We start from the raw sequence: 16098 nt of genomic DNA on the forward strand, positions 1-16098 counted from the left end.
CGACCACAGCTGTTCGAGCTATTACAGCACTACACATCCAGCTAGTCCTCGTATATATAAGACCTATAGGTGTTAGTGGTGAGCAACAAAGGTGTCCGGGGTGCGCATATTATTATTATAATATGCTTCCGGCCCTAACAGCCTTATTTCATTGAGAGAATGTTGCAACCGCATGTGTTCTCTCCGTTTTATTCACGTAATACTATATATCAAATCTTTGTTCACTAGTTTCAATTGTGTATTGCTAATTTTGATATTAGAGCGAACTGATCCTTTATTGAATTTTAGCTATTAAGAAGATTATCAAGTTTCTCTCGTTGGTATTTTACAATATATAAATTTTTAAACGAGTTACGGAACTCATTTGCAATTTTCAAATATTTTTAATTTACATACTCATAAGTCATTCAAAAATGACGAGTTCACACCACAAACAATGCATCGAAATCCTTCAGCTCCACTGGGTCTCATGTGTAAGCGTTTAGCTCACTACGCGAACCATTGATACACTGAACCTACTCGATGGAGTTCTGCGACGCAGGTGTTGTAGGTAGCGAGTTGACAACTTTGTATGGAGGTGTAATTTAAAAGTTTTAATTTAACAAATAAAACAAAGTGAAAAAATACTAATGGGCAGAATGGGCTGTAGAAAAGACGAGGGAAAGTAATATGGTATTGACAGAGGTAACTAGGATATGACCAGTTTTGCTGAACCTTAGGTTAGAGTAGGAAGATTTTGAAGATTTATGATTCGGCCGGTTCATATTGACCACTTTCCTCTTCACGGAACTCCATTTTTGTCAATATTAAGATAATAGGTCTCTTGAAATTTTATTCGCCCTACTAGATTTTAGGATTTCGGTGCTATGATTTATAGCTAGTTTTTTTTATTCATAAATTAGTCATTTTTGAATAATAATTTGTTTTCATAAATAAGTGATTTTTCAGTAAAAGTCTCATAAGTCAGTTGCTGAAAATAGCGTACATTCAAAATATATTTTTATAAGAAACTTAGAATATTGAAAAAAACGACATCATCACGAAAATTTTCAAATTAATTTGAGTTGAAAATATAATATTTCTCTCTTATATTTAAAACGTAATATCAAATATTAGATATCTTAAAGCTCATATTTAAAACTATTGTCAACATTAATATACATTTTTTGACAGTCGACATTCATAAAAAATAAATTTTCGAAAATTCTATATGATTCTTAAAGCATTAAATTTAGTTTGCATTATCTAAACATACGATTATTTTCAAAGTATATCTATATAATGGTACTTAATAATATTTGTTTTTTTAAGAACTTCACTTGAAAAGGGTTATCAGTGTATAGTTGTCTAAGTCTAGGATTTCGGTGGCATATTCTTCATTATTTTATTTCTAATGTTAACTTAGAGGTCAAATTTTTGAACAAGTCAAGATCATCAATTTCTAAATTTACTCAGAAACAATATTTTTAAAAACTAATTGTCATACAAATGATTCTCACTATACTCAATTATGCATAGTTTTTAGTTAATATTTCTTTTGTTGTAGTTTATACGAAAACCGTGACTTTCACAAACCTTCTACCATCATACGTTTTAGTTATAAACATTCATAAGTACGAATGATTGGATGAAGTTATAATTTAACCATAAACCTTTAAAGTGTTCATATACAATAGATGTTACAAAACAGTAATTAGATAAATAAAATAAAATTCTTTATTAGAATTTCATATCAGAATTTTCCAATTTTTGTATACGAAGTACACTATATTACTGTAAACAAAACCTGTATAATAAAGACAAAATTTTCAAAAAAAACATACATTAATTCTAAAATAGTTTGACGCGTTTATAAATATTACATAGGTAATATCATAAAAAAATACCAATTAAATAACACGACAAATCGTTTATTCGTGTAAACGTACATTGAACTCCTACAAGTAATGTGGTATAGAAATTTTAATATTTAGAGATATATTTGTTTTACTAAGACTCGTCCACAAAAATATCATCTGTTAATAATAAAATGGCTATACTGCATTAATTATAGAAATTCTATACACATTTATACGAATAACTAATTATTTTTATGTATTGTAAATAAACGCGTCAAACTGGAATATATGTATGAGATTTGTGAAAATATTGTCTTTATTATACAGGTTTTGTTTACAGTAATATAATGTACTTCGTATACAAAAATTGGAAAATTTTGATATGAAATTCTGATAAAGAATTTTATTTTTTTTTTCTAATTACTGTTTCGTAACATCTATTGTATATGAACACTTTAAAAGTGTATGGTTAAATTATAACTTTATCCAATAATTCGTACTTATGAATGTTTATAACTAAAACGTATGATGGTAGAAGGTTTGTGAAAGTCACGGTTTTCGTATAAACTACAACAAAAGAAATATTAACTAAAAACTATGCATAATTGAGTATAGTGAGAATCATTTGTATGACAATTAGTTTTTAAAAACATTGTTTCTGAGTAAATTTAGAAATTGATGATTTGACTTATTAAACAATTTTGCTACTAAGATAATAGTGAAAATAAATCGATGAAGAATATGCCACCATCTAGACAAATATACACAGATACAAAACTTTTTCAAGTGAAGTTCTTATAAAAACAAATTTTATTTTTAAGTACCATAATATAAATTCTTTGATAATAGTCGTATGTATAGATAATGTAAAATAAATATAATAATTTAAAACTCAGATAGAATTTTCGAAAATATATATTTTATGACACGTCAACTGTCAAAACATTTGAATTGTTTGGTTTAATGTAGAAAATATATATGTATGAGGTTTTAAGGTATCTAATATTAAATATTAAAATTTTAGAAGCAAAAAGAAATATTTTATTTTCAACTCAAATTAATATGAAAATTGTTGTGAATAATATGGTGATTTTTTAAAAATTTAACTTGTCCATATGAATATATTTTGAATAAATGCTACAATTTTTCACACCCATAATTTGAGAAGTTAAATTACTAGTAGGGCTCGGATTTAAATGTAAAATAGATTATTACGTTAATATAGTAATATAAACGAAAGAAATCTATGATAATAATTTTAAAAAAATGTTTAACATAATATAGTGGGCTTTACAAAACGATTAAATAGATAAAATTATTAAAACATACATTGAATCATATATTATGTTGTAAAATAATTAACATTTACTAGAGCCACAACAAATCATAAGCAGGAAGAACTTCTTTGTCCTACTCCACAATGATTTCCGTGGTCTTGCAATAACCGGGGTTATCGTCGGCTCCTTTGCAGCACCATCAATACAACCGACATCCGTTATCAGTTCCAAGGAACTCACAGATTCAGACGGTTTTAACAAGCCGCCTACAGTCTCGACCATACTACACTTTATAGAAATATTGGACATCGATACTGCTCGACTGCAAGGGATCGAATCCTCGAGAACATCGATTTCAGACGTTGGCTGAAGTAACGGCTTGGACGGGACAAGTTCCATCTCGCAATTTTCTGAAATGGTAGGTGTTATTTTTTCCGTATCCGACAATAAATTATAGTAACAAAATGTCATACTTTCATCGAATATCGGAATTAGTTCTGCTGGCGGTTCGTCTGCAGTTGAGACTGAATCCTTCAGCGTCGTATACGAGTCACTAGACAGTGTATTCATCTCGACATTTTCGGGGCAGTCCTCGGTGACAGAAGATGTATGAATCACTGGCATATTTGGTATTGAATTACATAAATCCGCGGGCCCATGACTTTCAAGTTCTTTTAGCTGATTTGTACGGATATTATAGAAAATCTGCAACATAAGATCGGTCGTGGATAGCACTAGCGGATCGATGGCTGAAGACCTCTCCGTCTCTGACACTGAGCTAAGTCTTTCGGGCGTCTGCAAATCATCTGAACTTTCCAAAATGTCCTGTTGTTTTCCTTGAAGATCGATGGAAACTTCATGCATCTGATCATTTTTGGACGATGCGTTTTCATTATAATCGCCTCCCGACATCTTAAATTCGCTGTTAGACGGGTTCGTTAAATATTACGTTTATTTGTGATTAATTAAATTAAATAAACACTTAATGTAATACGATAATTGTATAGACACAAAAATACGAATATACTAAAAAACTTTTAATTAGAAATTAACACAATAATATATAATATGTGACTGTTTCAACTAGAATATTATGAATGAAAAAAAATATGAACGTATTTATATCAACACTCATTTTTACCATGGCAATAAGATTATTATTTATTATAATAGTAAATACTAAAACTCTTATACATTTTAACATTATTTATATTTTCTTATCTAATTGAACCAAACTTACCAAAGAGATAAAAAAATTAAGTTTGGTTCAATTAGATAAGAAAATATAAATACATTTTAACATTATTTATATTTTCTTATCTAATTGAACCAAACTTACCAAAGAGATAAAAAAATTAAGTTTGGTTCAATTAGATAAGAAAATATAAATAATGTTAAAATGTATAAGAGTTTTAGTATTTACTATTATAATAAATAATAATCTTATTGCCATGGTAAAAATGAGTGTTGATATAAATACGTTCATATTTTTTTTCATTCATAATATTCTAGTTGAAACAGTCACATATTATATATTATTACGGTTAAAACCGTCTGAATCTGTGAGTTCCTTGGAACTGATAACGGATGTCGGTTGTATTGATGGTGCTGCAAAGGAGCCGACGATAACCCCGGTTATTGCAAGACCACGGAAATCATTGTGGAGTAGGACAAAGAAGTTCTTCCTGCTTATGATTTGTTGTGGCTCTAGTAAATGTTAATTATTTTACAACATAATATATGATTCAATGTATGTTTTAATAATTTTATCTATTTAATCGTTTTGTAAAGCCCACTATATTATGTTAAACATTTTTTTAAAATTATTATCATAGATTTCTTTCGTTTATATTACTATATTAACGTAATAATCTATTTTACATTTAAATCCGAGCCCTACTAGTAATTTAACTTCTCAAATTATGGGTGTGAAAAATTGTAGCATTTATTCAAAATATATTCATATGGACAAGTTAAATTTTTAAAAAATCACCATATTATTCACAACAATTTTCATATTAATTTGAGTTGAAAATAAAATATTTCTTTTTGCTTCTAAAATTTTAATATTTAATATTAGATACCTTAAAACCTCATACATATATATTTTCTACATTAAACCAAACAATTCAAATGTTTTGACAGTTGACGTGTCATAAAATATATATTTTCGAAAATTCTATCTGAGTTTTAAATTATTATATTTATTTTACATTATCTATACATACGACTATTATCAAAGAATTTATATTATGGTACTTAAAAATAAAATTTGTTTTTATAAGAACTTCACTTGAAAAAGTTTTGTATCTGTGTATATTTGTCTAGATGGTGGCATATTCTTCATCGATTTATTTTCACTATTATCTTAGTAGCAAAATTGTTTAATAAGTCAAATCATCAATTTCTAAATTTACTCAGAAACAATGTTTTTAAAAACTAATTGTCATACAAATGATTCTCACTATACTCAATTATGCATAGTTTTTAGTTAATATTTCTTTTGTTGTAGTTTATACGAAAACCGTGACTTTCACAAACCTTCTACCATCATACGTTTTAGTTATAAACATTCATAAGTACGAATTATTGGATAAAGTTATAATTTAACCATACACTTTTAAAGTGTTCATATACAATAGATGTTACGAAACAGTAATTAGAAAAAAAAAATAAAATTCTTTATCAGAATTTCATATCAAAATTTTCCAATTTTTGTATACGAAGTACATTATATTACTGTAAACAAAACCTGTATAATAAAGACAATATTTTCACAAATCTCATACATATATTCCAGTTTGACGCGTTTATTTACAATACATAAAAATAATTAGTTATTCGTATAAATGTGTATAGAATTTCTATAATTAATGCAGTATAGCCATTTTATTATTAACAGATGATATTTTTGTGGACGAGTCTTAGTAAAACAAATATATCTCTAAATATTAAAATTTCTATACCACATTACTTGTAGGAGTTCAATGTACGTTTACACGAATAAACGATTTGTCGTGTTATTTAATTGGTATTTTTTTATGATATTACCTATGTAATATTTATAAACGCGTCAAACTATTTTAGAATTAATGTATGTTTTTTTTGAAAATTTTGTCTTTATTATACAGGTTTTGTTTACAGTAATATAGTGTACTTCGTATACAAAAATTGGAAAATTCTGATATGAAATTCTAATAAAGAATTTTATTTTATTTATCTAATTACTGTTTTGTAACATCTATTGTATATGAACACTTTAAAGGTTTATGGTTAAATTATAACTTCATCCAATCATTCGTACTTATGAATGTTTATAACTAAAACGTATGATGGTAGAAGGTTTGTGAAAGTCACGGTTTTCGTATAAACTACAACAAAAGAAATATTAACTAAAAACTATGCATAATTGAGTATAGTGAGAATCATTTGTATGACAATTAGTTTTTAAAAATATTGTTTCTGAGTAAATTTAGAAATTGATGATCTTGACTTGTTCAAAAATTTGACCTCTAAGTTAACATTAGAAATAAAATAATGAAGAATATGCCACCGAAATCCTAGACTTAGACAACTATACACTGATAACCCTTTTCAAGTGAAGTTCTTAAAAAAACAAATATTATTAAGTACCATTATATAGATATACTTTGAAAATAATCGTATGTTTAGATAATGCAAACTAAATTTAATGCTTTAAGAATCATATAGAATTTTCGAAAATTTATTTTTTATGAATGTCGACTGTCAAAAAATGTATATTAATGTTGACAATAGTTTTAAATATGAGCTTTAAGATATCTAATATTTGATATTACGTTTTAAATATAAGAGAGAAATATTATATTTTCAACTCAAATTAATTTGAAAATTTTCGTGATGATGTCGTTTTTTTCAATATTCTAAGTTTCTTATAAAAATATATTTTGAATGTACGCTATTTTCAGCAACTGACTTATGAGACTTTTACTGAAAAATCACTTATTTATGAAAACAAATTATTATTCAAAAATGACTAATTTATGAATAAAAAAAACTAGCTATAAATCATAGCACCGAAATCCTAAAATCTAGTAGGGCGAATAAAATTTCAAGAGACCTATTATCTTAATATTGACAAAAATGGAGTTCCGTGAAGAGGAAAGTGGTCAATATGAACCGGCCGAATCATAAATCTTCAAAATCTTCCTACTCTAACCTAAGGTTCAGCAAAACTGGTCATATCCTAGTTACCTCTGTCAATACCATATTACTTTCCCTCGTCTTTTCTACAGCCCATTCTGCCCATTAGTATTTTTTCACTTTGTTTTATTTGTTAAATTAAAACTTTTAAATTACACCTCCATACAAAGTTGTCAACTCGCTACCTACAACACCTGCGTCGCAGAACTCCATCGAGTAGGTTCAGTGTATCAATGGTTCGCGTAGTGAGCTAAACGCTTACACATGAGACCCAGTGGAGCTGAAGGATTTCGATGCATTGTTTGTGGTGTGAACTCGTCATTTTTGAATGACTTATGAGTATGTAAATTAAAAATATTTGAAAATTGCAAATGAGTTCCGTAACTCGTTTAAAAATTTATATATTGTAAAATACCAACCATCGTTGGGCAACCATATTATCTTTAATCGTGATCATACCTAACAAGATAACACCTAAAAATAAAATACAACAATCTTATCTGGTAGGGGGTGATGATAATGGCCGGAGTGACAACAACTGCTGACTCCTAGAATCTGATGGCACTGATACATGGCTACCAATCCAGAAACATCAACGGACGTCGTGCTTCGGGAATGAAAATTGCAACACTGGTTGTTGCAGTACTCGCCATAGTACCTGCCATAGCATAACAGGATCACGGAATGAAATCTCGAGAGTAACGGAGATGGTACACGAACACAGATACTCAAGAAGAAGTTTTTAAATGCCATACAGTGGCGGTTATACATGCTGTTCAAGGGGGGGGGGGGGTGAAAATAAAACCAACCCTCCCCCACTCTGTAGCATTATTATATATACTATATACCTATTATATACATATGATATAAAATATAAATACTGACTAAAGGTATAGTATAAATGTATAATAATGTTTATATATTAACAATATTAACACACTTTAACATTAATGTATTAAAAAAAAATATATATATATAAATGTATTGGCTTATAAAATTTACCTTATAATAATTATAATAAAAGCATATGCCTTTTTTTTGCTTAGCAAAGCGTATAATAATATTATCTATATTAACTTTAACATCTATGTCTGTATGGATATGAAGCAGTGCTAGCCTATTTAATCGGTCTTCGCTAGTTGTTGACCTCAGCGTCCTCAGACATGTCTTCAATCTAAATAAATAAAGCAAATCACATGCATAGTAGCAATATATAGCAATTGAACATTTTAAATAAAAAAATTTAATCAAGCAATTACCTACTTAAAAGCATTCAATTATGCAAAAATAATGCATGTTTTTAATGAAAATACTTATATAGTATTATTATGAAAATCATAAGCAAAGAAAATTAAGTTGCTACATATTTTTCCATAATATAAACAAATAATATTTTCAATTTTAGCAGAGTGAAGTAAACTAGAAAAGTAAACTATTTAATCATTTGTAATATAAACCACTATACTATTTAGTAAATATTAAATTAAATATAATAATTAACATTAAAATACTTTGAAGTTTGAGTTTTTTTTTTATGTTTATGTTTATTGAGCAATATCTAATACTCAAAAGTTAAATAATTTATACATTACTTATAATAGGTACCTTCTAAGCGTAGAAAAGCTACGTTCTGCTGAAGCAACACTGCAACACTATTAAGTATTGAACAAATAATATTAATCATATAATGAATATTTGGAAACACTGATTCCGGACATGAAATTAGAGCTTCTATATAACCCATTATTTGGAATAATTTCCGCTAAAAAATTTAGTATTATATATAAATAAAATTAATGATATTAAAATGTTTGTTTTAACAAATTTATTTAGTAACTAAATATAAAAACTTTAAATATGTATATTTGAAATGGCGATAAATCGGCGCACGTTAACTGTACGTTACGTAAAATCAAAAAAATCCAAATAGTACTGAATCAATCACCAATCCCGCAAAAAGATTCAACAAAATATCTTGGAATGCACCTTGACACTTATGTGTTGTCGAATGCTGTTTAAGTGTATAGTTACGTTTACGTTTAGCAGATACATGGCAAAAGGATACAACTTTTTTTATAATTCTAACACAGTTTTGTACCAATTGAACTGCAGATGATTTACCAATACTGAGGTCCAATACATGATTAGAGCACGGGCTATGTATGGCATTTTTGGCATATTATTTTATTTGTTTCACAGCACCACGAACTTCAGAAACCATAACAGAACAACCATCAGACCCAATACCTACACAGTTGTCTAAGTTAATCCTAATTCCTGTAATATTTTTACCACTGTATCTCCTAAAATCTCTCCTGTTATTTTGGGTTCCATGTTGTCTTCAATATTTGACACATCATTTTAATTTTTTTTATAAGTATAATAATGACAATCGATAAATGACAAAAATCGTTCATATATAATGTTGTTTAACACATAGCGAATAATTAAACACATTTGTGAAATATTAGATATATCAATGGTTTCATCAAATAGAACTCTGAATATATTTGCTTTTTTTATTTCTAAAAGTATCAAATCTAATATTTCTTGTTTTCAACATTCAATTATTTCGTCTTGTATTACCTTGCTAGCTGCTAATATATGTTCTCTCTAATATATAGGTGCTCTAGCACCAGTCGTTCTTAAATGTGTTCAAGCAACTGATCACCAGCATCAATTTTAAATTTCACAAGCTCTCTAAAATTTCCTTGATTGACTATAGAATTGACTTTTTCCTCTTCTTCTGTTTGCCAAACTAAAGATCTGTCATCTCGATGACCGCGCAAAGGAATATTTTGCCGGCCTAAAAGTAAAATAGTTTTTATAATTGGTCGTAACCGTTCACGATTTTCTGATATTTCCTTTCTACGTTGGTCATTTAATAATAATAATTTAATTTTTAAGTTTATCATAAGTATTTAGAATGTCTATAGCTTTTTGTGCATTATCTTTATGATATCCATTACTATGATGTACTTCTAATACACCATCCTTACCTAATAGTTTTGCAAATTTATTAATAGTTTCGGTAGTCAATTTTGTTATTTGTTCTGTATGCATACCAACTTTAGTTGAAGTTAAAAACAAAACACATATTTTACAGAACAGCTGCCTATGTTTTATATTAGAATACTCAACCCATGGGTATTTTTCAAAATGATTTTTTTCTTAAAAATCGCTTTTCTTCATTACCTTTTTTATTATGAAGAGAAAATGGATATTAACACTTAGAACTTACTAAGAATAATAATTTGTTTTGTAATCAATCACAATCATTTGAATAAATAATTTTAATTTTTTTGATTTTCCCAAATACAATTAAATATTCATAGTTAAGACAAATTTGTTTTAAAACTGTTTTAAATTGTATCACATTAGGGTTATTATTATTTGATCTACACCGTTGCCTAATTCAAGTAAAAAATAACTAAAGGTGCTCCATAAGTAAATTAATAAATAACAAGCGTTAGTATTATTAATGGGTGATTAATATGAAAATAAAAATAAATAAAAATGGATTTCTGCCTATTTATCTTTTATGCATTCCAATTCCAATTAGTGGACCGATTGTGACAAAATTTGATATAATTATAATTGCAGTATTTATCCAAGCGTGATTATTGGAAAAATGTATGAATCATGCATGTGTTGTAAAGCATTCAAATAAAGGATAAATATACATCATAGATATATGTATATTATGTGATATACGTTACGTTTACAGCGACGCCACAGTTTTCGGCACCTAGCAGTCTAAACTTACGCCGTCACTTAAACCGATCTCCTGATGACCATCGCTTCATCAAACAAGTTATTGGCCGTTCTACATTTTATGGCCCGGACGGGCGGAGTCATTTTATAGCCACCAACGCTACTACTTCCATTTCCAAAAAAAATTCGAAGAATTGACGAAAACATCAAAATAACTTCATCACAGAGGGCACTCAATATTATCGGGGACATAATCACCTGTCCGCCGGTCGTACAAGAGCCGTCCAGAAAATGTATGTCCTCATCCGTTGTCCTACGTTGGACGCATCTTCCAGTGCGAATCGATAAAAAGTAACTTAAAATAACTATTAAAAACTGTGTTTAAATAGTTTTTAGATTTTTGAAGTAAAACTTCTTTCTTTAGGTATAGATGGAGAAAAAAATCGTCACGAAAAATGAAACGCCACGAAAGAATGAAACGTCACGAAAAAATGAAACGGTGTATGAATGCGTGTGTATGACTGCGACAGAGATCGCTTGAATGGTTAAATGTTATATGTCCGAGTGATAAAGATAATAATAAGATAATAAGACAATGCGCAATTTATTGATAAATTCTTGAATAATAAAATGTATACTAAAAATTTATTTGGAAATTCGATTACCTACTCTACCACAAAAATATACAGAATTTTACAGAATTTACACAATATTTAGGTATAATATTTATATAATGGTATCATCAGTAGTAAAAACATATATCATTTCAATAGCGTAAAAAAATATGGCATTATTTGACATAGAATATCAAACTTTCATCTGTAGAACAAAACTCACATTTATGCCTCAAATACACAATAATTTTATATAGGGAGTCTCTAAAGAAATAGTAATGAATTACGAAAAATATTATATTGTCCTTGTACGTAAAACCAGATTATTCGCATGGGTAGCCATTTTTAAGGATAGAAAATTCCTACCAAATTTTTTAAGAAGGTGAATCATTTTTCAAATGCGTTTTGTATTTTCCAATCATTATTTTTAATTAATATTTTCTTGTGAAATAATTTATACTTTTATTGGAACATAAATTATGAAAATATTAACTATAATTACTTAAGATCTTAATTTATATAATCGTTTAGAACATTTATGTTTCGATAATATGGTGATTAAATATTAAATACGTTTTAAAAATAATAAACTTTATTTTAGTAATAAATATATGTTAATCATTAGTGGTTTGTAAGTCATAATTGTGAGATTTTTGTTTTCAATAAGTTATTAAAAAAAATAATATATATAAAATGTTTAAACTATTATTTTATACATCATAGAGAATATAGAGACTTCGGTTCTTTGTAGTTAGCATAAGCATGTATATTGTATATGGTATTCATATTATTGTTCTTTCGATGTGTTGTTTCGAACCACACAAATCACAAAAATGCATTTGACTGAAAAGATTTATTTATATTTTAGAAATTTTAAATTTACAATTCATAAAATTATAAATTTAAAAAAAGACAAATATTTTTTCAAATTATCTTTATAATATACATTTCCAAGTCATGAAATACCATCATAATACTCATGGAAGTCTGACTGTTATGTGTTGGGGTGTAAAAATGACAATAATCATAGTAAAATACTAATGTTAAAGTGACGTAGAATAAGTTACAGTGGGCGTGTATTCGAATAAGTCTAATAGAAAATAATATTATAATATGAAAGAGCACCGAGCGGAAAGGTGCAGTGATACGAAAACACTATTAGTCAACCACGTGAAAACAAACCAATGACTGGATGACCTCGGGAGTCAGGAGTATTTTTTTTGTTGTTAAACGTATGATTTTGTTTCGAAGTTTATTATTTTTAATACACAATAGTATACTGTATATATTAATATATTATACATATATATATATATGTACATAATATACACATATACACAACCAAACAAACATTACGTACGATTGTACAGTACGTTGAAATCGTTTATCCGTAACGCGCACCTACATGTTATACATATAAGTATATTATATTATATTACACACAAGAGTATATATGCGGTAGGACCATGTGTTGCTTCGTTTAAAAACAAAAAAAGAAAAAAACATACAAAAGTACACGTTGCTGATTTCTTTTTAATTACAATACAACGTTGATTTTAAAAAATATGTACATATTTTTTTTTCAAAACTGGCGTTGTGTTTATCAGAAAAAGAGTGGTCTGAGAATCCTCCCCCTACGGCACCTGCCATTTACGTTAGTGAATACACGGATGACACACACAATGTACATTAGTGCAATATAGTAGTATAATAATAAAACGCTTGTAATATAATTCTCCTTTTTATGCATATAAATACCGTTTTACCCCTATGTCAATATAAAACCGTATCGCTCGCGCATAAGTCTTTAGGTGCGGGGATTTACAACGCACATCTCTCCAAGACCGTTTAAGCGCGTTACTAACTTTTAATTGCTCGCGGGGTGGGTTCCCTTAATTATTATGGCTCTGAATTCTTATGCAGCTTAAAGTTTAACGAATAAAACAAAAAATGTAAAAAAAAACCAACCATAAACTGAGAGGTCTTATAAATTCTATAGAGGTGGTATATTATTATATATATTATATATGTATATAGCTAGCACGTACGTTTCAAATACCGATAGCTGGGCTTGATTTTGTGAAAAACCTATTAGGTTTTTAATTAACATACGGCGTTTTTCGTGCATATTATTTTATCCGTTTCAACGCTGATCCCGCTTATGTTAGTAATTCCTGTGAATTTAATAATGAATTGTATATACCCATATGCATAATGCACGTATACCTAATATTTTATAATACTATTGGTACCTATAACGTTTATTCCATAACATTAATATTATATTGTTAATATATTGATTTTTCCAGTCTATATAGTTTTGTATTTCTTTAAAATATTTCGAGAAAACAGTTAAAAGTCAAAATTGAATACAACAATTTAGGCAAGATATAACATCTTTTGATTGACTACATAAAATAATTAATTCATAACAATAGTTGAGATTTTGGTTTAGAATCTTGCATGAAGGCAAAAAAGAAGTTCTATTATCTATTTCTTAAAAATGTTTTAATTTTTACATGAACTTCAAATTATGTATTAATTATATTTATTTAAAGAAGTAACTTCTTAACTGTTAACGAAATTTTTTTATTGTATGACACGTTTTTATCTAGTTTAAACACTAAAGACAATTAATGACAATAATTCAATAATTTTATTGTTTGCCGTTGTGATCGAAAAAATACAATACAAATTATTTGGTAAAAACATAAAATCTTTTAAAATAATAGTTAAATGTTGCTTATGATACGTTTTTCTAAATGCAGTATGCATCGCATATAAATATGTCAGGAAGTATCCTTGATATTCCTACTACACAATTTAAGAGTAATTGTAAAATTTTCATTTAGTATGTTTTACGATTTTCGTGAGCTAGAATTCGTCCCGTAATAATAATTTAATGTAATGTGTATAAGACGTAATTTTTATAGTTCATTATGTATTATATAGCAAAACATTTCATGATATTCTCATCAACTAATAATAATAATATTGTGTTTGATAATTCAATGTCGAAAAATAATTTCTACTAAATTTTCCAATGATAAAATTGTTTTTATAAAGTTTATAGAAATATATTATTGACTATTATCTAGACTCCAAAATTGTATGTCTTGCATTATATTGGACTCATGTTTGATGATGTAGACCTTCGACTCCTTATAATATATACATTATATATAAATGTATAATCCTTCAAATCCTTGTACCCATAAATACATGATATAATATATGTAAATAGTCTATAGATCTGTCTATAAAATTAATCAATTCTGCAATTTTAGGCTTTTGTATGTGGCTTAATTAATTATAATACTATTGCTTTAATTGAATAGTCATTGACATTAAATACGACAAGCTGTCTGTATTTAACCAACTTTTTAACCATAAAATGCATTTCAGAAACTAAAAATAAGATGCTTTGTAAACATTATCGGTTATTTATTACTAATTATTAGGGTAGAGAAGTTATAGGATTCGCATGTTTTATTCTAGGCCTCTATTTTTTATAGCAAACCAAGATATAAATATAAGTTATAGGCCCTACAGTTGAAATCTAAAATTTTTTTGAATTTTTTTGCATATTTTAAACATTTAAAAAAAAAATGCATATTTCGTTATTTTATGCATATTTCATGCATATTCTATATAAAAACTGTATGGTATTATTATATACTATATAGTATATATACATTGTACACCACTCGATGCCCGTGTAGACTATGTACTATATTATAGCTACCCACATATTATAGGCGGGCATTCGGATAATGTTATCGAAGAGTTAATAAATTAGTAACAAAAGGAAAGCAAGTATTTTTAAAAGCACCTTTGCGTGTTTTATTATTTAAGACAGAAGTTCCCAGAGTCCCTCTTCTTTCCGAACCTGTACTTACACGTTGGGGTTCTTGAATTGAAGCTACTTCTTATTACTGCCAATATTTTAAGCAAGTACGAGATGTTCTGCGACATTTTGATTCTAACGATGCAGTATCTATAAAAGAATCTCAAGCCCTTCTAAATGAAATTTCAATGGAACAAAATTTGACATTTATACATTCAAATTATGGGTTTTACCATTAACCATACTTAATTAGAATCACAAGGAGTATCATTAACTGATTCAGTAACAACAGTAGTGTTTAAAAAAAATAAATTGGATGAAATTACGTGTGACGTTTGAATGAAAGTAAATACAAAATTTAACCAAGTTTTAGAAAAAAATGATGAGCTTGCAATAATATTAAAAATGTTGAATGGAGAAAGTTCATTGATGGATGGTTTACCAGAAGACCTAACGGGGAATGATTTAACATTTTATAAATATATACTAGTAACATTAACAAACGTTGAAAGAAGTTTTCTCGGTACAAAACCACACTGGAAGAAAATCGGCGATCATTCGACGTTAGAAAATATTTAAAACAAAATTAATTGTGCAATACAATAATTTTTATATTTCTTTTATAT

The 16098-nt window shown here is 27.7% G+C and overlaps 1 protein-coding gene and 1 pseudogene across 1 annotated transcript; one reads left to right on the forward strand and one right to left on the reverse strand.

The window, feature by feature from the left end:
- Positions 1 to 3196: 3196 nt before the first annotated feature.
- Positions 3197 to 4095, reverse strand: LOC149058175 (uncharacterized). Its single transcript, XM_089218328.1, has 2 exons — positions 3589 to 4095; positions 3197 to 3525 (listed from the first exon to the last, which is right to left on the reverse strand). Exons 1-2 carry the CDS (start codon positions 4025 to 4027, stop codon positions 3197 to 3199), a joined length of 768 nt encoding a protein of 255 aa, XP_089074454.1. The 5' UTR covers positions 4028 to 4095.
- A 10316-nt stretch (positions 4096 to 14411) lies between these two features.
- On the forward strand, positions 14412 to 16062 carry LOC107173262 (uncharacterized; annotated as a pseudogene).
- The last annotated feature ends 36 nt before the right edge of the window (positions 16063 to 16098 follow it).

This window comes from Diuraphis noxia, unplaced genomic scaffold (genome assembly GCF_037042655.1).
Source record: "Diuraphis noxia isolate RWA-SAM2 unplaced genomic scaffold, SU_Dnox_SAM2 contig0002, whole genome shotgun sequence".
Taxonomy (NCBI): domain Eukaryota; kingdom Metazoa; phylum Arthropoda; class Insecta; order Hemiptera; family Aphididae; genus Diuraphis; species Diuraphis noxia.